Source organism: Peromyscus eremicus, chromosome 4, assembly GCF_949786415.1.
Source record: "Peromyscus eremicus chromosome 4, PerEre_H2_v1, whole genome shotgun sequence".
NCBI lineage: Eukaryota > Metazoa > Chordata > Mammalia > Rodentia > Cricetidae > Peromyscus > Peromyscus eremicus.
Window position 1 is genome coordinate 64,657,675 of NC_081419.1, and position 25,905 is coordinate 64,683,579.

The following is a 25,905-nucleotide window of genomic DNA, read 5'->3' on the forward strand; positions in this document are numbered from 1 at the left end:
AAGGAACTCCGTAGGCTGATGAGAATGTCCATGTGGAACTGAGTCTTTATCTCCTCCCCACTGACACTGGGGCCAGTAGGGACATATATACCTTAACTATGTCAAATACATGTTCTAAAATGAACACAGTGTTAGTCACTAATCACTACATTGTCCAAATCACTTCAGTGTCCATTTCATTAAATGGGAAACATGTAACATAACTAAGATTAGCAGGATGGTGAAGATGCAGGAATAGTTACACAGACAAACCGAAATCTTGTTCATGAAATAAAATTTAAAAATATCAAACACAATTAAAAAAAATAAAAAACAGCCATTTTCAAAAGGATGAAAATATTAGCCTCATCTCGGCTAATAAATTAATTCAAATTGGAAAATTAATAATAAATAGAATAAAGGAGACATTACATAATCATATAAATAGACTGAGAAATAGTTGGTAAAATTCAACATTTACTTAAAGTAAAACATTTAGCAAATTAGGAATAAAAGAGAATAATTTATCTATGAAATTTACATTTGAAATTCTTTGACATGTGTCATATTATATCATTATTAAAATATTAAACATTTCCTCTTAAGAGTGGAAATAAGATGAGGCTGCTGTCATTACCAATAGTCAATGTGGCACTTGAAGTATTTGATAGGATAAAAGGTCAAATTAAAGGCAATAATCGTAAGAAGATCAGAGAAGAAATAAAACATTTTATTTCACAGATAACTAGGCAAGAAACATTCAAAGGGGATTAGAGTTATTTTATTCTGAGACAAATATGAGTGATCACGTCCCAGATATGAGTTACCCCAAGTTCCATAGTTCAACATGACAATAGTTTCATGAAGTCTGATAGTAATAGAACAAAGAAAGTCATAAATCAAGTCACTTTCCTAATATGTTGTTGAAAACATTAGGTAACTGTGAGAGTAATGCAGGGACTTCTCAGCTACAGGCCTCAGACACTACTTGATGGCATTCTTAGCCATTTAGTTGGACGAGGCTGGGTTTTTTTTTGTGAATTCTGAAGTCAAGGGCTTGGACCGCATCCAGAGGTGGGTAATGAGTGACTATTAAGGAGGGGAAAGATGGTTCCAAATAATTTAGCTGTGAACTTGCAACATTCCATCCTCTTCACATCACTGATGTTTTAATTAGTCAATCAGCTTTTGCAATTATTCCACAAAATAATGGCTAGGCAAGGTGTCTTGAACTATTTGGTTGTACTTGATGCCCTCTCCTTAGATTTTTTTTTTATTAAATTTTATGCAGAGGCATCATTGTCTAATCTGTTTAACAATGCCACAACTATGCTGATACCTAAATCAAGTAAGACTCAACAGAGAAAGAGAATTATAGACCAATTTCCCTTATGAACAGAGATGCAATAATAATCATTAAAATACTTGCAAACCGAATGCAAGAACACCTAAAAAATAAAAAAAAAAGCACCCACCGTAAACATGTAGCCTTTATCCCAGAGATGCAGAGACAGTTCACCATATGTAAACTGATAAGTAAAATCTACCATATAAACAGACTTAAAGATTAAATCTATATGATCATCTTGTTAGAATTAGAGAGAGTCTTTGATAAAATCCAATAACCATTCATGATAAAAGTCCAGTAGAGAAAAGGGATACAGAGACATACCGCAACATAAATAATAAAAGAAATTTACAGCAAGCCCAAAGCCAACATCAACCTAAATGAAGAGAAACTCAAAGCAATTCCATTAAAAACAGAAACAGACAAGGTTATCCAATTTCTGCATACCTAGTCAATATAGTAATTCAAGTTCTAGCTAGAGAATCAAGACAACCAAAGGAGATCAAGGGAATATGAATAGAAAAGAAAGAAGTCACAGTATCTTTATTTGCAGATGATATGACAGTATACATAAGTGACCCTAATGATTCCACTGCGAAACTCCTAAAACGGAAAAAACACTTTCGGCAAATAGCAGGATACAAAATCAATAAACCAAAGTCAGAATCTTTTTTATATCCAATGACAAATGTACTGAGAAAGAATTTAGGAAAATAATACCTTTCACAAAAGACTAAAAATATATCCTGAGGTAATTCTGAATAAGCAAGTAAAATACTTGAAGTTGAAGAAAATTTAGAAGATGGAAAGATATCCCATTCCCATGGATCTATAGGATTAACAAGGTAAAAATGCCTATCCTATCAAAAACAGTCTATAGACTTAATGCAATCTGCATCAAAAATGTAACACGTTCTTTACAAAAACTAAAAGGATAATATTCAGCTTCATATACAAGCACAAAAAACCCAGGATAGATAAACCAACTCTAAATAATAAAATAACTGCTAGAGGTATCACCACCCCCAACTTCAAAATATACTACAAAGATATAGTAATAAAAACAGCATGGAAAAGGCACAGGAAATAGACATGTTAATCAATGGATTCAATTAAAGATGCAGACATAAATGTACACACCTGATTTTTTTTTATAAAGAAGCCAGAAGTAGACAATAGGGACTGCATGACTGCATGTAGAAGAATCCAAACGTATTGCGCTACACAAAACTCAACTCCAAATGGATCAAAGACCTCAACATAAAACCAGATACACTGAACTTGATAGATGAGAAAGTGGGAAGCAGTCTTGAACTCATTGGCACAGGAAATGATTTTCTGAACAGAACACTCTAAGCATAGGCACTGAGGACAATTAGTTAATGAGACCTTATGAAATTAAAAAGATTTTATATGGCAAAGGTCAAACAGATAGCCCACAGAATGAGAAAATCTTTTTATTAGCTGCACATCCTATAAAGGGCTAATATATAAAATATATAAAGAACTTTTAAAAACTGAACTCAAGAAAACAAAGAATCCAATAAAAATTATGGTATACAGATCTAAACAGAATTCTCAAAAGAGTAAACAGAAGTGGCAGGGAGCACTTAAGGAAATGATCAACATCTTTAGTCATCAGGGAAATGCAAATCGAAAGCACTTTGAGATTTCATCTTACACCATTCAGAATGACCAAGATCAATAAAACAAATGGCGGCTTGCAGTGGGTGATTGGTTGATAAATAAAACGCTGATTGGCCAGTAGCCAGGCAGAAAGTATAGGCAGGACAGAGAGGAGAATTCTGGGAATTGGAAGGCTGAGGGAGAGAGACGCTGCCAGCTGCCCCGATGAGGAGCACGAGCCACGTGGCAAGATATAGATTGATACAAATGGGTTAATTTAATATAGAGGAACTAGATAGCAAGAAGCCTGAGCCATTAGGCCAAACAGTTTAAGTAATATAAGTTTCTATGTGTTTACTTCGGGGATGCGAGTAGGAGAGCTTTGTCCTGACTGTGGGCAAGGCAGGACCAGGAAAACTTCAGCTACAGTGGCTCATGATGGCAAGGATGTAGCATAAGCAGAACATTCATCCATTGTCGGAGTACAAACTTGTACAGCCACTGTGGAAATCAGTGTGGAAGTTGCTCATGAAAATGTGAATATATCTATCGTAAGATCTAGCCATACCACTTTTGAGCATTTATCCAAAATACATCTTACTACAGAGATACTTATGCAATCATGTTTATTGCTGTGCTATTCATAATAGCCAGAAACTGGAAACAGCCTTGACATATGTCCAAAGAATGAACAGATAAAGAAAATGTGTTACATTTACACAATTGAATATTAATCAGCTGTTTAAAAAATGAAATCATGCTGGGTGGTGGTGGCACATGCCTTTAATCTCAGCACTCAGGAGGCAGAGCCAAGTGGATCTCTGTGAGTTCGAGGCCAGCCTGGGCTACCAAGTGAGTTCCAGGAAAGGTGCAAAGCTACACAGAGAAACCCTGTCTCGAAAAACCAAAAAAAAAAAAAAAAAAAAAAAAAAAACGAAATCATGAAATTCTCAGGTAAATGGATTGAGCTATAAAAAATCATTTCAGTGAGTTAACCTAGATTAAAGAATACAAATATTTATATATCCCCTTATTTGATAAACAAGTTATAATCCATAAAACTACGGAGTTTAGCTATAAAGTAAGTGAATAGGGGGAGGATGAGATCACCCAAAGAAGTGAAAATAAAATAGGTAGTTATAGATGGATTGGAGCAAGACTGGAATGTGAGGATCAAATGGGAAGGGGAGGGAAAATAAAGGGGAGGGGAGAGTTGGGGGGGAATATAGCAAACACTAAGGGCCAGTTGAGGGATTCTATGGAAACCTAGTGCAATAGAAGCTTCCTACAAAACATAATATATAAAGGTGATCTTATTAGAATAATGGAGAGTCAGAGCCCCAGCTGGAGTTCTCTTGTTGTCATATGAAGAAACCAGTTCTAGGAGTGGGTTACAACTAATTGTATTGATGACCAAAGGGACCTAGTGAAAACTCCCAAATAACTCAGGCTATTTCCAAGGCACTTGGTTGCTTTCCAAAAACTGATGGTGACCCTAGTGTTGAAAATAGCATCTATATAACTCACTGAAGTTATACAGAGAAGTGGAGCTGATGCCTATCTAAAGCCTACACCCCTGCTGACTAGTGTTCATGGTACTGGGTTAGAGTTTGTTTTATTGTTGTAAAGAGACACCATGACCACAGCAACTGTTATAAGGATCATCATGGTGGAAAGAAAGCATAGTGGCACACAGGCAGATACAATGCTGGAGAGGTAACTGAAGGGTCTATATCCAGATTGGCAGGCAGCAGGAAGAAAGTGAGACAATGGAACTAAGTTGAACAATTGAGGACCTCAAAGCCCACCCCCAGTGACTCACTTCCTCCAACAAAGCCACACTTACTCCAACAAGGCCACACCTCTTAATAGTGCTACTCCCTATAGCCCATAGGTCCATAGTGGCCATTTTCATTCAAGCTACCATAGGTACTCTGCATGCTACCAATGGGTAAAGTTAAGGTCAACCCAGCTACAAACCCTTCAATCTACAATGATGACTTGCATGGAAGATGTGCTAGTGCAACAGCGGCACAAAGCTTGTGGGACTAAACAATATCTGATTGGACTTAAGGCCCACTCCATGAGATGGAACCCATCCCCAGCATTGCTTGGGTGGCCAAGAACCTGAAACTAGATAAGCCATAGACCGAAGGGAAAACCAAATCCTACTGTTTCTGCTAAAGAAATGTAGCAACAAAATGACCACTGACGGCATTCTGCTAATCTCTTATTATCAGTGTTTTGCTCAGCCAAAGTCAATAAAAACACAGAAACACAGGAAGTTACAAGAGCTGGGTTACCATGTTTCCTTGCAGAAGATAGATGCTAATCTCTTATATCAGTGTTTTGCTCAGCCAAAGTCAATAAAAAGACAGAAACACAGGAAGTTATGAGAACTGGGTTACAATGTTTCCTTGCAGAAGATGGATACATAGCCTGGCCTTAGACACTAGGTGTGTGTGGAAGCGCTTGTAGTTTTTTTTTTTTGGTGAAGAAGAAACTAGCTGCCTCTTGGCTCTGTTCTCTCAGCCTCCCACCCAGCACAATTTTACATTTTTCATTTGTTTGTTTGGATTGCCTGAGGGGTGACGGTTTCCAAGAGAACCAGACTTTCGATCGAGGTCGTCACAGTCTGCTTCCCTGGGGCCGAATTTCCCAATTTGAGGCACTCGATCTTCTGTGTGGCCTCCACAGTTCCACATGGAACGTAAGCTCGTGGGGCCGCAGGGGGCTGGCACCGGTCATTCGGAACTGAGGGACCGCGGTGAAGGAAGCCAGGAAGCGTCAAGGGAGGACTTGAGGCTCAGGCTGTCATGGAGCAGTACCTCAGCGCCTGCTACAAGACCGCCAAACTGGCTGCCAACCAAGCAGCCTCCGGCATCGGCAGTGTGGCTGAGGGCAGTCAGCAATGCGGAGATGTAAGTGGAGTGGCCTCGGGCCAGTGTGGATGTCCTCTGTCTCAGGCCTGGGAGTAGCCATTGTGGGCCTCGGGCCTGGGAACAGGAATCGGCTCACCAGCTCCCGTCTGGCTATAGCAGGGTGTCCTAGGCTGGCTAAAGAGAGGTACACTGTGAGGGTGTGCCCTTCAGATCTTACCCTTTGATTCTTGGATTTCTATCCTTGTTATTGGAAGAGATGGGCCAAAGCAAAAGATTATTACTGAAAGAAAAGACAAATTATCTGATTCTATTTCACAGGGGGTACACAAAGTCCGAATTCCAGGGGTGGGAGCCGCTCAGCTACTAGATTTTCCTCTTGGAGTCAAGCTGCCCGTGATTCCAGGAACTGATACTGTATATTTTATGACGAATATTGGTGAAAAGGTAAGGCAACTTTTCATAATTACATGAATTGTCTTACATTACAATGTTGTACTCTCCTTGCTGAGAGTATATGAGGAGAATGTGTACTAACAGATATCGTACCACAGGCATTGTTTAGATTGTGAATAAAGCAATTTCATCCAGCATGGCTTTATAGAATCATGATCAAAAGGATTTAGGTCCTCAGCCCTATTTTAATTTATATTACATAGCAATATACTAACATTTAATTATAAGCCCTTTATATGCCTATGTATTAGATTTTTTTCTTAGAAATATTTGATTTAAAGGTTATTACTATTTGCTATTAATTAGTACTAGGATTTTAATCAGTACTAACTGGTGCTAAACTCTCAATGAAAGACATTTTTTTTTAATCAAATGATATCTCATGCAGTAAGTTAAAAAATAGATTTGAAATTATTTTTCATGTTTAGTATTATAATTCTTGTAGGTAGAAAAATGTCCGGCTTCTATGATGATGAAACCCCTGTGATCAGCTTAGCTCTCTTCCTTCTTTCATAGCTTCAGAATGAATTCTTCCAGTAGATATGTTTTAAGCCCATGCAAACAAACCTCCATCACTCATTATTTTTGTTCAGTTTGTCTCCATACTTACTCTTCTTTCTTCCTAATTTGTTAATCTGAGTCATTCTAGAGGATCACCAATATATTTTTGCTTAGAATTCACATTTCTTTATGTTGAATGATTACACTCATCATTTGTATTAAAATCTATGATACTGTCTATTTCCCTTAAATGCTTAGATTTTTGTCCCATCCCTAACCGCCTCCAGTTCTTGACTAAATAATTCTGAAAAAGACTTATTATATTTTTGTTAAGTGGGTACTTTAATTAATATTGAAAAATGTGTTTGTCATTGCTAAAAGTCAACATCTAAAAAGAGTTGACAGTCAAATATCATCTAAGAGAGACAATCAATTCTTTCCTTGACATATATTTCTCTTAATGATGTGTACCTCTTATCTGGTCCAATTCTCACTAAATTTAAACTACAGGGGGACTGGTGTTCTCTGGGAAGCTTTGGTAGTCATTCAGTCCACTTTTATGATTAGACCTTTGAAAGGTATTAAACTTGTGGCATTAAGACCTCAGTGACTTAACAAAATGTTAAGTGTTTTACGTAAAGGAAGAGTTGCTCTGTTATCATGTTCCCTTAGGCTTTCCTTTTTGCCTTCTGCCTTCTAGTTCTTTTTAGACTCCCTACTCCACCTGATTCTCCAGGATTTAAGAAATGAACAAAGATCACAAACTGGTACCTTCAGGATCCTCTTGATTGGTGCACAATATTATGTAGTAGTGTAAATTGAATTAGAAGCCTACAAACAAGGGCACATGACCTCTGCTTTTTCAGCTCCCCCCACATACTCCAACATCATCACCTGTTTTCTGACTTGGCATTGTATTAGTAAGCATTAAAGCTGAAAGAATGCAAAAACAACATTAGCACATTTTTATACATTCTTCTTTCAGTTATCTTTTCATCTTTAAAAGTGCTTGTATAAGCTATTATTATTCTCCCTTTGAAAAAGTAACTGAGAACTCATACCAAAACCTTACTCTGATAATGTTTTGGTTAATAAATGAGATTAAATAACTTAGGTGTTTCCTTCATAGTAAAAATATAATAGGGAATCATGAACATTAGTTGGCTATCTGTCCATTCATTCTTTTATATGGTTATGTTTATTATGCTATTTATATGATAATATTTATATTTACATGGTAAAATTATGTTTATATGTTAACATTTATTGTGTGAGGTTGTGTTTGCTGTTAACATAGGACAAAAAACATTTTCTGTAAATATGCCTTAAAATTACTATTTCAGTATATGGAATTTTATAACATAGACATTGATTTTCTTTATGACTCTAATACTCAAAGTGCTTTGGGTTTGTTAAAAGTCCCAAGACACTATGATTCTTTATCCTTAGTATTTAGCAACTAAGTTCTACACTGTTTTCATGCATCATTTCCATTTAATCTTGGTAAAAGATTTTTCCATTATTTTTCTTCACTTTCAGATGATTGAAACAGAATAATTAATATCCTTTTTCTATTGTGTATAGTTTCTTGATACAAGGAGAGAAAGAAAAGACAGCGTCCAAGAATTGGCTTTATTTCTTAAAGCAAATCATACACTATTCCCATTCTTTCCCTTATCTCTGTTTCTCTTTCCCTTCTCTTGTGTTCATAAGATGAAAAAGATGAAAGAACTGATTGAGTGGGGCCGACTGTTTAAATTACTTCACATGGGTAAGGGGAAGAAGAGAAACTTACCTAAGTAAATCCTCCTGTTGCTTGCTTATTCCTAGTTCAAATTTAAAGTGCATGTTTGATTTTTCAGTCATGTCAGCAGGTTAATTAAAAGTGAAAATACATTAATTTATATTTGTAATATTTAATGTCTGTGTATGCAGCTTTTTCAATCTTCGGATGATTTTAACCTGAGTGATCCTTACTGTCGACTTTTTGAAACCCAATATAAAAGTCTCCATGATCCACATTTCAGAACATACTGTAAGCGCAAAGATATTCTGCGAAGGCTAAAGAAAGGTGGCTACATCACTAGCAATAACAAAGTGAGTTGAAGGTTGCTTTTTTTTTTCTTAATCAATGAAAACTTAGACTATTTTGTGTTTGCTCCCCTACCCTAAGGGGAAGCCAGTCCCTTGATGCAAAAACACTGCTCTCCTAAAAGAATAAGAAATAATTTCTTCTAGAGTAAAAAATGAATGTCCATTGCTCTGGAACACAGACTTAGGTTACCCCAAATTCCATGATCTAATGTGGAAATAACATCATGAAGTTTTATAAAACTAAACAAACAAAATTGTAAAATCAAGAGACCTTTAAAATATGTTGGTGGAAACATCAGAGAAGTGGTTATAGCCAAGCAAAGAAGTCTCAGCTATATGTGTTGGATGCTATGTGAATAGCATTCTTAGCCCTTTGATGAGTAGAAAATAGGGTTTTGTTAATAGATTAAAAAGGGTTTTTAATCTGTTAGTTACAATTCAGGTGGGTAAAGAATGTCTCTCTACCTTAGGATCAATTATACTTAGGCTGTTGATCTGCAACACTCCATCCTCACCACATCCCTGACGTCCTAGTAGGTCAGCCTTGGCAGGTACCGTATCTTTTCAGGAGTTGTCTTTCTGTAGTGGCACTATTAACATTATTGCAATAGGATACTTGTTGGTCAGTTTTATAGAATACTCAGAGATCAGAAATGAGTGCTTCCACATGTGATTATTTCCATTAACCTTTATGTTTAACATAAAAAATATTGTCAACTATTTTAAATAGGCAAAGGTATATTAATGTTTCGAGCTGAATCATAGTTCTCTATTTTCAGTCTGTAATGGTTCTGTTTTCTTGTATGATTTATATTTTAAAAACTTGAAATAGAAATGTAGGAAATGTAGTTTGTTAGCATCCTGAGATGATATTCTTATTGCATTTGAACATTGTATTTACAATCATACTCTAATTATAATTAATTATAATTACTATTTTAATAACTACAGTTATATGTGAATTATTAATCCCTTATTATAATATAACAATAAGAAACTTTTATTTCTAGATAGAAATTCCTTGCTTACAAATGTAGAGGTATCACCTATCAAATTGCTAATACTTTTACACTCTTCACACTGTGTCATTAAAATTGTCATTGTTCTTTTTTTCCTCTAATAAGCGACTGTTATGATTTTCAGTCTTTATACATTTTAAATATTTATTCATTTTTGTTTTATTTTTAGATTGTATGTAACTTGAGGGAACTGAATAAATACAGGCAATATCTTACGAACTTAAAAATAGACTTTGAAAGAAACTATGTAAGAGAACAGGTAAGCCGTGCATTTAAAATTATTGGTTTAAATAGAATATAAAAGTTTTTTTTCTGTGTGTGTGAGTGATATTGTCTTATATTTTGAAGTTTAATTGCTGATATTCTATGTGAAATTTGGGCAGAAATGAATAATATTTGTAAGTTGCAACATTTGCCCAATAAGAGAAAAGGGATTAGATTATATCATCAGTACATTAATATTTAGTATTATTATTTATATTTAGCTGTTAATTTAGTAAGCAATTCAGTAAATAAAAATTCAGTAAGTCAGATAAGCTACTTAGACCTTCGCTGGCACTAGAAGCTGCTTGTAGTACTAGAAAAATTCCTAAACAAAAAACAAAACAGTCTTAGAAACAGCTGATTTCCTTTGTTACATTTGTAATATCCTACATAACACTGAAGAAACGGGTAGACTGTGTGTTTGTATCTATATACATACTCTGTATTTATTCACAAAAATTCACAAAAATGAGATACAATTCTTAGATTATGCTTGTTTCTTTTAGTCTTGAATCAAAGTTGTGTATAGCATGCATCTCTTCTCTCTCTCTCTCTCTCTCTGTGTGTGTGATATGTATAATTGGATTCATATTTTTCTTAAGAGTCAAGAAAGCTCAAAATGAGGCAACTGTGTGCTCCCAATTTTATATTACCAAATGAGAATGTTAGAGAAAAATAAGAATGACTAAGATCTTACACACTTGAAATCCCAGCACTCTGCAAGCTGAAACAGGAGAACTGTGAGTTCAAGGCTAGCCTGGGTTATATGTTGTGAGACCTTGTGTCAAAAAAAAAAAAAAAAAAAAAAAAATAGAAAAATAGGCAGACAGAAAATGTAGTATTAATGAACAATTAAAACATTTGTCTCTTATTTTTAGAGAGAAAACGTCTTATTGTAGTTCTTTTTTTCCACATTTGAAATGGATTCAAAATGGAATTAAATGCAGTTAAACAATTTACCATTTATTAAAATATAGGAATTTTAATGATTATATTTTTGGGAAATGTAAAAACATTATATATTTCTGACATTCTTTTATTAAAAAAATATAGCAATCGATTACAAAACAGCTACATAAACTGCAAGAAACCAGCCAGTATCCTCACTGTTCTGACATCACACGGTTCCAGAACTGGTTGTTACAGGACAACACACAGTCTATCAAAGACCAAGAACGTTTGTTAAGACACAGGTGAGCTTGAAGTTATAGCATAATGTGTGTGTGTGTGTGTGTGTGTGTGTGTGTGTGTGTATGTGTGTGTGAAATGAATTATATTAAAAAGCATTGTAAGCAGGACTTTCATTTTCTTAAGTAGTAAATAATGTTTAACTCCCCTTCATTCCTGAGTGGAGAAAGAAAGGAAGGGAAATCAAAGAGGTAAAGAGATAAGGAATCTTGGTCCTACAGCTGTGAGTGGAAACTTCTTACAGGGGAGTTGAATTTTCTGGGAACCCAAGAGCTAATGAAGTGAGAACTGGAGGAAGCACCATATCTTAGAGCCATTCTATAAGAGAAATTATTTTAGCAGCAGCTAAAAAGAAAAGCAACTTTTTATAATCGCCCTTTAAAACTGACAGCATTAAATTTGGAGAAATCAGTCCAAATAAAAACAAAGTTTTAGTATATCTGAAGAAAACAAACATTCTAAAATAACTGCGAATTTATTCAGCTATTTCTCATTCATAATCATTAATTAGCATTACATTACCAAATTTATCTTCCTGAAAGCAAAACGATGTTCCACTCTTCCCTTTACTAAGAGTGAGCCTTTTATGTTACGTGACTCTGATATTGTGCAGTTTTGTTTCCCAGCAGTGCCATAAGACACACTGCTGTCCCCGCCTTCAGTGGGGGTTTGTGTTGCTACCAAGAGCCTAGTGCTCACTTCGTTCTGAAAACATTCTTTCAGTGAACGCATTTGAAGCCTTGCTTGTTTTCTGTTGTGTTGTAAGTCCAGATTCTAAACCCACTGACTTACTGTTCACTGTGTAAAACACTGAATCAGTTTGTTCCCATTCTTTCTTTGACCTTGATAACAAATATGCATGGAAAAACGAAGAACTAAAAACGAGGCAGACATTATGAGTGCGTCTGATCTGAATGATGAATGGAACTGATAAAACATCAAAATAAAAACACGCTATGAAAATTCTCATGACAAGCCAGGCAGGGCTTGACTTGGAGTATGATGATAAAGCTCCTAGTTCACCTGCAATCATATGTTTGTTCTCACTCAGATATCTGGATATGATCAGTAGAGAATTAGAACAGCTTGACCGCACAGCAGAAGAGCAGCGCCTGCTCCGCATGGACAGAGAAGAGCGATGGCAACGGGAATACACAAGAAAAAAACTTAATCTTCGTAGAAAAATTGAAGAGGTAAGAGGTGAATTAAATGTTATGAGGAATAAAAATGTGTAGTTTTTCCATTTGTAAGTAATTTTAACTGTAGAGGAATATATAACTGCATAATGAATAAATTTTTGTTTTTAAAGATCATTGTAAAAAAGTTACAAAGCTCCGGGTGGTGGTGGCACACACTTTTAATCCCAGCACTCCGGAGGCAGAGCCAGGAGGATCTCTGTGAGTTCGAGGCCAGCCTGGACTACCAAGTGAGTTCCAGGAAAGGCGCAAAGCTACACAGAGAAACCCTGTCTCGAAACAAACAAACAAACAAACAAACAAACAAAAAAGTTACAAAGCATGGCATCAAGTTTCATTAAATTTGAATGAGTGTGCATGGGAAATAATTTTTAAGTTATCTTTAGTAAAATTTAACCATAGCTAATTTTTATTTTTAACTAAAAATTATTAATTTATGTATGCACATCGCACAGTGCAGTGGGAGAAGTCAGGACAGCTTATGGGAGTCAGTTCTTTCCTCCCGCTACGAGGGTTCTGGCAATTGAACTCAAGTTAACTGGCTTGGCAGCATGCACCTCACCCCTGAAGCACCTCCCGGCCTCATGTCTGCTTTCTTAAAACACGTGCCCGAAGAAAAGCCTGTTCGAAATGCACCGATGACTTGCACATATCCGGCCCGTAACTGTTGGGCCCACAACTTGCTGGTTTTTTCTTGGTGGTGGAAACAAACGCATCTTCCGTGAAAACAAAACACACTCTCACCTGTATGGTACTTCTTTGTACCCTAGGAATGGAAGACAAAGGAGATGCTGCTGCTCTCGAAGATTGGAGAAGATGCCAAGAGAGAGCAGAGGGTGGAGGAACAGAGGCGCAAAAGCCAAGAAGAGAGTGACAGAAAGGTAGTGGGAGCTCTAAGTTCTTTCTTGGGATGGTGGAAGAGAAGCTTGGATGTTCAGAGTAAATATTTGAGTGACCAATTATTCAAAAAATATATATTCTGCAAAACTAAATGTTATAAGTTCAAGAAACAAACACCTGGCTATTGCTAAGTGCACGGCCTGTTTATGAACTCCTGGACAGGCTCCAAGAGACCTGCAGGCTTCAGCTTTCTGAGAACAGACGGGCCTTGCACCCACTGCCAAAGCCACTATCCCCAGATACGCACACTTTTACATCTCCTGTCTAATGCTTTTTTTATAATGTAAAAAGCACTGCTCCATTATTTGATGTAACCCCTTTTGGATTTATCTTCACAATACAACAGTAGCTTTAATTCCCATAAAAATCTTACTCTTATAAAAATGTTCTTTCAGAGAACGCTAAGGTTTTGGTAAATATTCTTTGTTTTTCCTTCATTTTTTAAAAAGTTTTACTCCCTTTAAGTTTAATAATATGTTGTGCTTTGTGATTTAGAACATAAAGCCTTATAAGGAGAAACAGCAGCTTATAGAATCCTTTTACGAGCTTACCAACTGCTAAGTACACACAGACACACACAATGTACAATCTTCTTATAAATATTTATTTACTCCTAAAGCAAGCACATTCTTTTACATTTTTTATAAAAAGATATAGTTATTTTTAGTTTATGTGTATGAGTGTTTAACAGCATATATGTACTGTACATTAGGTGTACAGAGGCCTAAAGAAGCAGTCAGGTGCCCTGTAACTTGAGTTACATATGGTTGTGTATCACCATGTAGGTGCTGGAAACTGAATCCAAGTTCACTGCAAGTGCTCTTACCACCCAAGCCCCCTCTCCTAGTTTTACTTTTACATCTTATAGATTATTTTGTAGGTTGCTTCTTCATTTAATAAAAAACACTAAATGATTTTTCATGTTAATAAATATAGGTCTAAAATTAAATTTTGAGTAAATTATTCTTGACAAATTTAGGTATAAAATTTATGAAGTTTGATTTGTATTACAATATATCGTTATACTTAAACTTCATAAAATATTGGAAATTGAAGTGTCTATTTTATTTTCCTATAAAATGTTACAAATTGAAGTTTGCATTTTATTTTCCATTCTGCTTCTCACAGTGCATCTTAGTCTTGTTTGAGATTCACTGTTCCTATGAATAAGTAGGCTTATCTTATTTAGTATAATCTGCATATCACCCCATGTTCAATGTTTCAATAGCTCCATAAACACCTACAGATAGCACACACACATACATACATAAAAATAGTTAATTAGAGTAGGCTTTAATGATAAAATAGTAGTAGGCATAGCAGCTTTCATTGATACACATCTCAAAAGTAAAACTTTACTTTTTCTAGAATTACCTATGAGGTTCTGTGTCTTTCATACATACATTTCAACAGTTTTAGAAAATTTTATCACTAGATTGCCAAAAGTTTTATCAGAAAGGAATGTTGGTAGCTTGTTGAATATTTTCTTTTATGATTTTGTTGAATTGATATTTATGGTTCTCAGGAAGTGTATAATATAAGTCAAATAATAAATGTTCAATAAATCTGGAATTCATGGTCATTAAATCAATTCATTTGCTCAGATTGTACTGTAATTTATATGACATACAGTTTGATACAAATTGCCAAAAGTTTGTGTAGAATTTTGCAGAAGAAATGTTAGCATGGGTTTTTTATTGTTGTTGTTTTTGTTTTTTGGGTTTTTTTTTGTTTGTTTGTTTTATCTTGTGGAGTTACTCTCTAGATCTGGTATCAGTGTAGCGTGATCTCATTCAGTTGTTTGTAATCCTGCTCATGTTTCTCCTGAACCTCTGAGTTCACCATTTGTAACAACTTTGGAATTTTTTTAAGGAGAAATTTTAAAATATTTCTGTTCTATCTCTTATTCATAATTTTTCTTTCTGTGGTCAAATGTCTGACAAGAAGCAATTCGAGAGAGGGAGAGTTGATTGTGGCTTTCAGTGTGAGAGGATCCAGTCTATCTGTATTTTAGGAAAACGAGAATGCAGGATTGTGACAGCTGCTCCCATTACATCCACAGTCTGGAACTGTTTGTTCTCAGCTCGCCTTCCTTCATTTTATTAATTTATTCTGAGGTTCTAGCCCCTGGATTAGTACTGCCCACATTTTGGGTATGTCTTTTCTTTTCAGTAAACAACCTTGCAGACCCACCATGTGGTATATACCCATGGCTATTCTTAATCCCAATAAGTTTGCAATGTAGATCAACTGCACATGCACATCCATGCTTTCCTCTTTTCAGGACCTTCACTACATTAAATGGTCTCAATATCTGAGTCTTTTCCCTTTCAGTGCTTCCTTTAAGAGACGTTCTATCATTGAATCCGTACAGAATGCAACTATGCTGAGTGCATTGATATTCTTGGCTTGAAGTCTAACTTCTCTGCCTTTCCTAGGATAATTATAGTTGAATGATATATTTTTATAGGTCACATGGCCCTGTATCTTTACAGGACTAGAATCTTGAACTTCATGCCATATATTGACTTCTTGTATTAAGTCTTTTTATAACTTTGGAAACAATTTGATTAATCAGATTTTTTTTATGATTTATTAGTGAGGCTAGTGTTACCAGTTATCTGAACTAGTTATTCCCTATTATTGAAGCAAGGGTCATTTTTAGTATTCTAGCCAGTATGACTCATGAAGCCTTTATACTGGAGATTGTGAAAAAACATGTAATTTTCATCTTTATGGAGATGCAAAGCTCTGTTCTCTCTTACCCCTCGGGATGTTCCTTTATGCTATCTTGAGTGCTTCTCTATGTGTACTAATCCTTTTTCTTACAGAATTCTAAATAAAATATCTAGGACCCTCTCTGTACATTTATCTCTTTTCTTCCATGTCCATGATCAGTAGTATCCAAGAGATCCACAAAAAGTTACATTTCAATAACTTCAATAATTCTACCAAAGTATTCAGTGAGGTAAATTGTACTTAAGTATTTGATCAGAAATAGAAATCGACTCCTTACTGCTCTCTAAATACTCTAAATTTAAAAGTCACAAGACAAGTGTAAGTGTTTATTTCCACTATACTAGATTATTTAAATATTTGTTTTGGATTTATAAATGCCAAATTAATACTAATCAGTATATTTTCTTTAATATTTTAGAAACAAGCAATATTAGAGAAAAAAATGGCTTATTTACAAAAAATGCAAGATACTGACATTAAAGATGACATGGGAAGAAATGCATTTGAATATAAAGGACAAAATGGAACTGCTTATGAATGTGAGAATATTATGGTACTAAGAAGAAAGCATTGATCACTGTAATGTAATATCTTACATACTTGTACTTGCTACTCACTTTATCTGCGGTCCCAAACTAACCATTTCCACATTATTGTTCAAGTTGAAAAGATCACACGTTCAAACACACACACACACACACACACACACACACACACACACACACACACACACACGCTCCTAAACTAAAATAATCTTATCAACTTGTTCAGGAAACAAATTTGATTGCCCTACAGTTTTTGCACCAATTTCCCTGTACTTAAGATAACACATAGTTTACTAACACATTAAAACTAATATGTAAAATAATTGTTTATATACATCAACATTGTGTTTTATTATGTTGTCAAGTAGTAAGAATCGAAAGAACCTGGGAAATTAGGGAAATAAAGATAGAGAAAACGTGCAGAGACAAGAAGGGTGAAATAAAATGGAAAAGAATGGAAGAAGGTTTAAAAGAAACAGCATGACTTGACCAAGTCCAATTCATATCAGCTGCATTTTTTTGTGTAACATTAAGATATTACAGTGAAACTATCTAATTAGTTATTGGTTAACACAGAACTCTAAGAAAAGTTTTAAGAATGCATACTATTGAGGAAGAACACGGCCATCAGTCTTGTTTCTTCTCAATCCCACTTCAGTTCAGATCCTTCTTACGTAACTCAATTACCTTATTAACTGCTCTTAATTGGATTCTGCTTTTACCTTCCTTCACCCATATTGTGCACTTATTTAATTCTGATAATGTCTTCTGCTGACCCAAGCTGTTTCCCATTAAATTCAGTTTAAATGGTGTATGCAAGCATCTATCACCATATGAGTCCAGTCCTTATTTAAACTTCCAGATTTCATGTTGCACTGTATGCTTGAGGATGACAACTGTCCTCTACTGGTACAGTGTACAGGCTCTGGAGCCAGGCTACTACTGTCCAACTCTTCCTCTAACTTCTCCTTTATAATTTTCAATACCTGTTAATGGTTTTGGCAAGTTATTTAACATTTCACAGACACTTTTCCCCTCTAAAACTGAACATAATACACTAAACAACGTCTATGAAGATGTTCAAAATTCTGGCACATAGTAAGTCTTCATTGATAGCTCTGTTATATAGTAGTACTGACCATTATTAAACAGATTGTCTCCCTTTTGTTGCCTCTCTGTGTCCATTTTCTCAGCCTACTATCGCCTACTCACATTTTTCTTTCTAATCCTTCACACTCAATTTACACCCAGTCAGGTATTTCTTGAAATGGCAAATTGCATGATCCCTCTTCTTTGACTCACTGAAAGCTTACAATACTCTATATTGCTACAGATTTCTAATAATTTCAGTCGCTCTAATACTAAATATCTAATTTTGCATGAAATAAAATTTTGAGAAAAATAAATCTACTAGATAAGTTTGGTAGATGCAGCCCTGTGCTTCAGAATACAAATCATTTTAACAGCTTTGTACAACCCAATATCTTGTTGTCATGTAATAGGGAAATGATGCGAATTGTCAACTCTTCCAAACATTTAATTTTTTTTATTTTATGTGTATTTTATCCTGTATGCATGTATGCATACCATGTGCATACCTGGTATCTCTGGAGGTTAGAAGAGGGCAACAGACCCCTGGAACTGGTTGGTTGTGAGCCATTGTGTGAGCCTTGGGAACCAAACCCAGGTCTTCTACAAGAGCAACAAGTGATCTTAACTTCAGAACCATCTGTTCAGCCCCTGAAGTAGCACTCTTAAGCATTGCTACATCATATATTCCTTAGAAAATTGTACACTAATAATATTTCCATAGTATTGAAGTGACAAGGAATAAAGACATCAATTTCACAATTGTTAGCACTGTAGTAATGTCTTCTTCTACCAATCAGAAAACATATGTATACATATATACACACATCTATCTTTTTTGCTTTTATTCATCTCTAAGTCAAATTCAAGAATTTCATAGTCACTGTGGGCTGATAAATCCTCATCAATGTCTTTATGCTGGTATGCATTCCTCCAGAAAGGAAACTACATGCTTCAGTAGATTATGGTGCAGGTTTCCTTCTTTCAAAATAGTCTCTCCAAGTATCTTTTAAATTAAAGGCATAATATTTCAGAAATAATTATCTCCTCCCATTTGACATTTCTCCATCTTCTCCTCTATGTCTTCCAAATACCAAATATAGATTAACAATGACTTATTTCCTCTTGAGCACAAACGGATATTTGATCTTGGCTAATTCAATTATCACTACTAATAATATGTCTTATTACATTTTTAAGCTTTTATAAAGAAGAAAAAGAAGCAGTTTGATGATATAAAAGTAGTTTATCCTGGTGGTGATCAGGAATTATTAAAAGGAACATCAGGTAATTGAATATTTTAGTAAATATCAAATATTTAAAGTAGTTATTTTGGAGAAAACTGAGTTGGTGGTAATCTTCACTTGAATGCACATGAAGCTTTAGTTTATTCTGATGAATTACTGATTTTTGAGGCTGCCTGCCATGTACTGCTTTCAGAATTTAATCTCTAGATAACGCATTTAGTGTTTTTACCTGTTCATTGAACTTTCACTTAAGAACAGTTCAATGCAGTATTTATTATTATTAATTATAGATACAAATTGGCTGATTGTACTTTATATTCTCAGAATGATTTTAGAAAACTCAGGAATATTCCAGAAGCTAAATTCATTGACTCCACAATAAAATGAACATTTACTGAAGTATCACTTTCTACCATTGTTAGGCTGTGTCACTTTTTGTTCTTCATTTAAGCTCACCAGATTATACCATGAGCCCCTAAACAAGAAGTACTCTAATGATAAACATAAAAATGAAAAACATTAAAACTGAATGCTATGACATTATTTTTACTAATAACTCTCAAGTTGCAGTTAATGTGTAAACTTGGAATAACCTTGAATCATACCTTACTGATTAAAACCTAAAGAAAACAAAGTCCAAGTTTTTTGTTCGCTGTGTATAATCTGTTTGCTTTTTACAAAATCCAGAAACCCCACAAAAAGACAGTGCTACCAATCTTTACCTGGCTAGTCTGTCACAGGACCCTCTGAATTTGAGCTTGTCCATCTCTGTGATGCCTTTAATGAGAATGACCTCCATAGGTTCATGTATTCGAATGCTTGGTCTCTAGATAGTACAACTGTTTGCAAAGGGTTAGTAGGTGTGGCCTTGTTGTAAAAAGAGTGTCACTGGGGGTGAGGCAGCATCTAGGATGCAAAAGCCAACCCCACCCCCAGTTAGCTTTTCTGAACCTCCCATTAGAGTTTGGGCAACATACCATAGCCCCTAAGGAAATCTTACTCTTCGTCTACCAACAGTTATCACAGCTAACTATGGCTACTTCAGTCTTTAATACTATTGAACATGTCTTTTGTCATTATGGTTGTTGTTTTCAGAGTCTCATCTTGCAGTCCAACTTGGCCTCAAACTTCTAGCAGTCCCTGTGCCTCAGCTTCCCTTGCCCTGTTAATACAAACATAAGCCAACAGACCACTATGTCTACTTGCAAGTTGGTTAACAGCCTGACTTTTGTTTTATTATGCTCTGAGCAGTTTTATCAGAGATATTCTAGGTCATAATATTATTTTTTTTAGAATAAACAAGTGAGTCATCATTGTACCTCCTTCACTGGAATATAGCATTCTTGTTACTATAACCTAATACTCTTCTCCTTCAGAATTTTCTCATGTACTACATCTACATACATCCAATATCAAATTAGATAATGAGGTAAATTTTTCTTTTAATTATGAAGTATGTTTTATAAACTTATTAAGAGAAAAATATTGTTTACCATGACAGTTACCATGGCTTTCCCCTTTAATACATTTTTCTAGATTATGTTTCTGGTATCATCTCATCCACCTCAGTCTTCTGTGGTGTCTCATATATGCCAGCCTTTCTAGCAGCAAATGAGCCTAGGTTTTTGCTGCTGCTGTTATTTTTAATATCATATCTCTTTATCTTTACTCATGAAATTTGTTACTCTCATTTAAAATAGACTTCAGGTTGACAGTTGATTGTTTTTATACTTTTAAAAACCCATCTGGGACTAGGGAAATGGCTCAGTCTTTGAAGTTTTGTCACACAGGTACAAGGACCTGAATTCAGATTCCCAGCAGTTATGTTAAAGTCCCGAGTTCCTAACTCCAGTGCTAGGATGGGGGTGGGGGGTGGGGGGCAGAGATAAATGGATGCCTAGGCCTCAGAGGCCAGCTGAATAGATGAACTCCATGTTCAGTAAGAAACTCTGGTTCCTAATATTAAAGTAGAACCTGATCAAAGGAGATACTCGTCATTGACCTCAGACCTCCACATACCTGTACACATCCTTGAATACACACAATGTAAGCATATGTACACCATCATGGGCATGTACACACAATACACACATGCCTACACACAGGCAAAATATTCTAGTTCATTTTTTTCATAATTCTGACAAAATACTTATGATATTTTAATTACTGTTTATATAATATTTCTAATATGATACTATATACAGTCCTCTGTGCATTGATATTTAAAATCAGCATTGATTTTTCCCCTTTGGAAGATATTTTTATAGTTTTTAAAGATTTTTAAGCTTTTCCTATTAAATAATTCAAATACAAGTAAAACTGAGGAGGTGACAGTGAAGCGTTGTGTGGTCATGACTATCATTTTCAACAATTCATGAGCCATTTTATCTATGGCTTCAGCATTTCTGTGTTGCCAAATCATTTTGAAGCCCATCACAATTATAACATCATCATCAGTATTTCAATATGTATTCTGAAAAAATAGTGAACATTTTAGAAATATGGTATAAAAATGCCATTATTACATCACACATACTAATACATCGTAATTCCCTATCATCAAACAATTAAGCACTGTTTACATTTTCCGACAATATCAAATGTCAGAAAACTTTTCAACTTAGTTTGAATCTATATTGAACAGAGCAACAATTAGGTTGTTATGCCTTTGCCTGCCCTCTTTGAATGAACTCCAATTTAGTTTTCTGCTCTGTTTTGTTTTCATCTTCTTTATTAGTATATGGTAATTATAAAACAATAGGTTTCATTATGATTTTTAATATAAATATAACATATCATAACATCTAATAGATAAAAATATGATTTTTGACAAAAATCCCTCATAACCTCATGGAAAGAGTTATGAAGAAACACGCCTAACACATGAAAGGTTATGTGTGACAAATCTGTACCTAACGTTACGCTGAGTTCAGAGCTCAAAGCTTTTCCACCAAGTAAAGAAAAGGACATGTTGCCTACATGTTAATCCCATATATATAATATATATCATGCTTGAAGTCTTAGCTAAAGCAATAAGAAAAGATAAGAGTACAAATGATATAAATGGTAAAGAAAGAAGGAGCATCCTCATTATTTGTCATTAATGTTAATCTATGTACAAGAAGATAAAAAAGGCTCTAACAACAAACTCTTTGGACACCTTTGAGAATGTAGAGGGATGTATGGTCAGCGTAGTTTCTCCAGAAGACCTTTCCTAATAATTAATATACCTTTATCATAATATAAAACATGCTGAGAAAGCAAAAAAAAAACGCCATTCACAAAAGCTTATTAAATATTTGGGAGTAAACATAATCGTGATTGATATTAAAATAAGCTGATCACTTTGATAAAGTTTTTGAGGTTACTTAAAGTTATATTTACCATATGGTAAGGCAGGTTTTATGATAAAGCTTTATTCAATTTAACTGAAGTAGATTAGAGACAGATCAATACTTTTATAGATCTATCTATATAAATAAGGATAGATAGATAGATCTATTGATATGTTTTATATATATATGTATATATATATATATATGTATATATATATATATATATATATATATTTGTGCACGAAAATTCACAGAAGTTTATTTTAGAAATGGCTGGAATTGAAAACAACTGAGTTGTCCATGAACTCATGGTAGACTACAAAGTGTGGTGTACCCAAACCGCATAATGCAGCATAAAAAAATGATTTTACTTTCCCCAAAATAAAAATAAAGGAAAAGTATACACACTGTATAATTGCATTCATGTAACATTTCAGAAAATACAAACTATCCTTAAGAGTTATAGATCAGTACTCTTGGGACTAGAAAGATGGATTGATTACAACCATCCAGGGGAGCACATATATAATCCCAATATATTGTTGATTGAATGAGTCTTTCAGTTGTATTTCTTTTGTAAGTATTGTTACTCATGAATATTTCAAATTTTAATAATTAGTTAGAGAAAATACAATTTGTTTCACTTAACAACATGTTCAAAGCCAAAGGTTTTCTTTCTCATTTACTCCTAGGACAAGTATCAACTGTTGTTAATCAGTCTCAGAGTAGTTCAAAGAACGTTACAAAAATATCAGGATCCTCAGTTGCGTATCAGACAGAGATACAGAACAGTAGCTCAGAACAAAAGGTAAAAATATTTCAAATTATGTGGTTAGTATTACTTCATCTGCCTAAGTTTTTTTCACATGTGTTATCTCTTTTACTAACCTGGTACTATTAGGGGAAATGAGTTCTTGCAAGCTTTATAATTCATGTACTGTGACATTTAACAGGAACAAATCTAAAGCCCGTTATCAATAGTAATGATAACATTGCTATTTACTAGTAATATAAGAAATCTATGCTCATGTGTTTGACCAAGCACTGGGATAAGCTAAACATGAGAAAGTAAGAAAATTGAGTCAAATGAATGCAAAGGCTAGTGAGGCAACACCCATCTTGAGGACACATTGACTAATTAGGCATAAACATAGAAAATGTTACACTAATCTGGGGTGACTAATTTCTATTCTGGCTCTGGTGGAAGGAGTACTTTAAATAAGGGTTATAGTGTTGCCTGGGGTTTGAATTGTTAGAATTGTATTTCTCTGTATACAGTTGAATGACTAAGTTTGAGAACTATCCATCAAGTGGCTCACCGTGCCTTTAAATAAAGGGCAGACAGAAGAGGAGTAAGACCTATATTGCTATAAATTGAGCTCAATATTGAACTAAATTTGAGATGGCGAAAGGTATCCTGGGAAGTTAAGTATATTCACTGTGCTTGCTACACTTTTTATGACAAACTTTAGACATGAAGGGTAGAAAAAATCTAGATTCATTTGGTTTCCTGACAGAAGGCAGAATCTCTTCCTGAAGTATTGTTACTAATGAATATTTTTCTCTTTAATATTTTGCCATATAGACAAATGGAATAATGACAAAAATAAGTGATGAAAAAGGTAAGGTTATGAACAATACTAATTATTCTGTTATTAAGTACATAGTTGGACTCCATTACATGGTTTTGAAAGCTGTTTTTCCTAATTTTAAAAGGAATGATTAGTTTGACTTTTTAAATATTGAAGTACCTTTCCCCTAATCACTTCTTCCTCTTTTTAGTTCACCATAGATCTTGCTGTGAAAACAACTTCTTAAAACAGCTTTTTATCACTTCTATGCCCTTTTCCTAAAATCAATTTAAAATACAGCTTTATTTCTTTATACAAGCAATAAGTTGTTGTTGCAGACTTAATACAATTAAAACAATCCATTTTGTCAGTGGGCCCTGTTACTTTCATGAGACTAAGTGGTTGTGGTCATCAAAAGATAATGTTTCAGATTCTTCACTGGATGCAACTGGGAAGAAGTGACATATTTAGGCAGTGAACATCCAAAAAAGATGCTATCTTTAAAGAAGTTTTCTTAGCTTAAATAGATTGCTGATTTTGACTATTCTAGTCAGTGTAGCAGCTTAGTAAAGAGAATGCTAGAGCAAGCCTGCAAGTTATAATTCACCTTTGGAATTATAGTACATTCATACTTAAAGCTATCTCTTATCTTTCTAGTTCCTGTAAACACATCAACTAGAGAGTCAATTATTTCAGCACAAAATTCACCCACAAAGACTAATAGACTTTCATGTTCATCTTTGTGTCCTCAAAAAGAAGAGGTATGTAACATTTAATTTACTCTAAATTTAATAAATAAGATACCTTATGGTCATTTTAATATATGAAAATGCCATATATTATATGAAAGTTAACCTTACAGTATAACTTCATTCCATGGAATTTATCATACAATTGTAAAAATGTAATAACTCAAGATCAGGGTGTTTAAATATAATCCACAAGGTGTAATATTTATTGCATACATGGAACCCACAGAGGAATTAGCTGAGCTTCTTTGGTGGCTTGTTATAACACTGATTTAGCATTTTTATCAGTAATCAGGTATCTTCTTATGGGAAGTTATCAGTGGGTATCCAAGTGTATAGCCATTTCACATGAAATAAATATTATCTATAAATTGTCAACCTGTTATCTTAGGAATAAAATCAGTATCCTCAGTTACAATATTATGGTAATAATTGATTCATTATGCTAAGGAGTTTACATAGTTTTCAACAATTTTGATAGGTATTTAACAGATTATCTCCAAATGAATTTTTCATATAAAAGTAGAAAATGATATCATTTTATGTGACTTATAATGCATAACAATTGATATCAAATAATGCAGAATAAAAAGTAATGCAGAATATCTAAACTATATTATGTTTACCATGATGGTATGTCTCTGTGACACATTTTATTATAAATAAATATTTGTTAACTGTAGTTTTGCATAGTTAGTTCACTAATCTGCTGTGTCACTAGCTCTGTTAAATATGCTAACAATCAGGAAAAATTTTAACTGTTGGAATAGTAGCATTGTTTACCATATTTTAAAGCCTCTAACATTTAAGAAATCAAGAAGGCCTGTTAAAACAATATCTTAAAACACACTGTAGCATACATCTTTGTTTTGTACATTTTCAAAACATTACAAGGATCAAGAGGCCAAAAAGCATGTGTCAAGTTTATTCATGGGATTGCAAAAAAAAATGGCATGATAATATACTCTGTAGGTTGATTATGGCAATACTCAAGACTGCAAAATGAAAACATCACTGTGCTACATACAGATAATGTTCAGTAAAGAACAAGGAAACAATTTATATCAGGACACAAAAATAGTATGTGTAAACTGCATTACTGACCTTTCTGAGTATTGCATTCTTTACTCACTTTCCATATCACTCCCAAATGGGTAGCAGATGTTTACAGATACCAAAT

General features: G+C 34.4%; 1 protein-coding gene across 1 annotated transcript in view; it reads left to right on the forward strand.

Annotated features, from left to right (window-relative positions):
* The first annotated feature begins 5,769 nt into the window (after positions 1–5,769).
* The window catches only part of LOC131907795 (fibrous sheath-interacting protein 2-like), a 79,940-nt gene continuing 59,804 nt past the window's right edge, over positions 5,770–25,905 (forward strand). Inside the window, exons 1-12 of the mRNA XM_059258888.1 lie at positions 5,770–5,874; positions 6,154–6,279; positions 8,725–8,886; positions 10,072–10,161; positions 11,220–11,359; positions 12,406–12,547; positions 13,321–13,431; positions 16,608–16,728; positions 19,024–19,110; positions 23,098–23,213; positions 23,991–24,027; positions 24,634–24,737. Of these exons, the coding sequence (XP_059114871.1) occupies positions 5,770–5,874; positions 6,154–6,279; positions 8,725–8,886; positions 10,072–10,161; positions 11,220–11,359; positions 12,406–12,547; positions 13,321–13,431; positions 16,608–16,728; positions 19,024–19,110; positions 23,098–23,213; positions 23,991–24,027; positions 24,634–24,737 (1,341 nt within the window). The remainder of the gene's footprint in view (positions 5,875–6,153; positions 6,280–8,724; positions 8,887–10,071; positions 10,162–11,219; positions 11,360–12,405; positions 12,548–13,320; positions 13,432–16,607; positions 16,729–19,023; positions 19,111–23,097; positions 23,214–23,990; positions 24,028–24,633; positions 24,738–25,905) is intronic.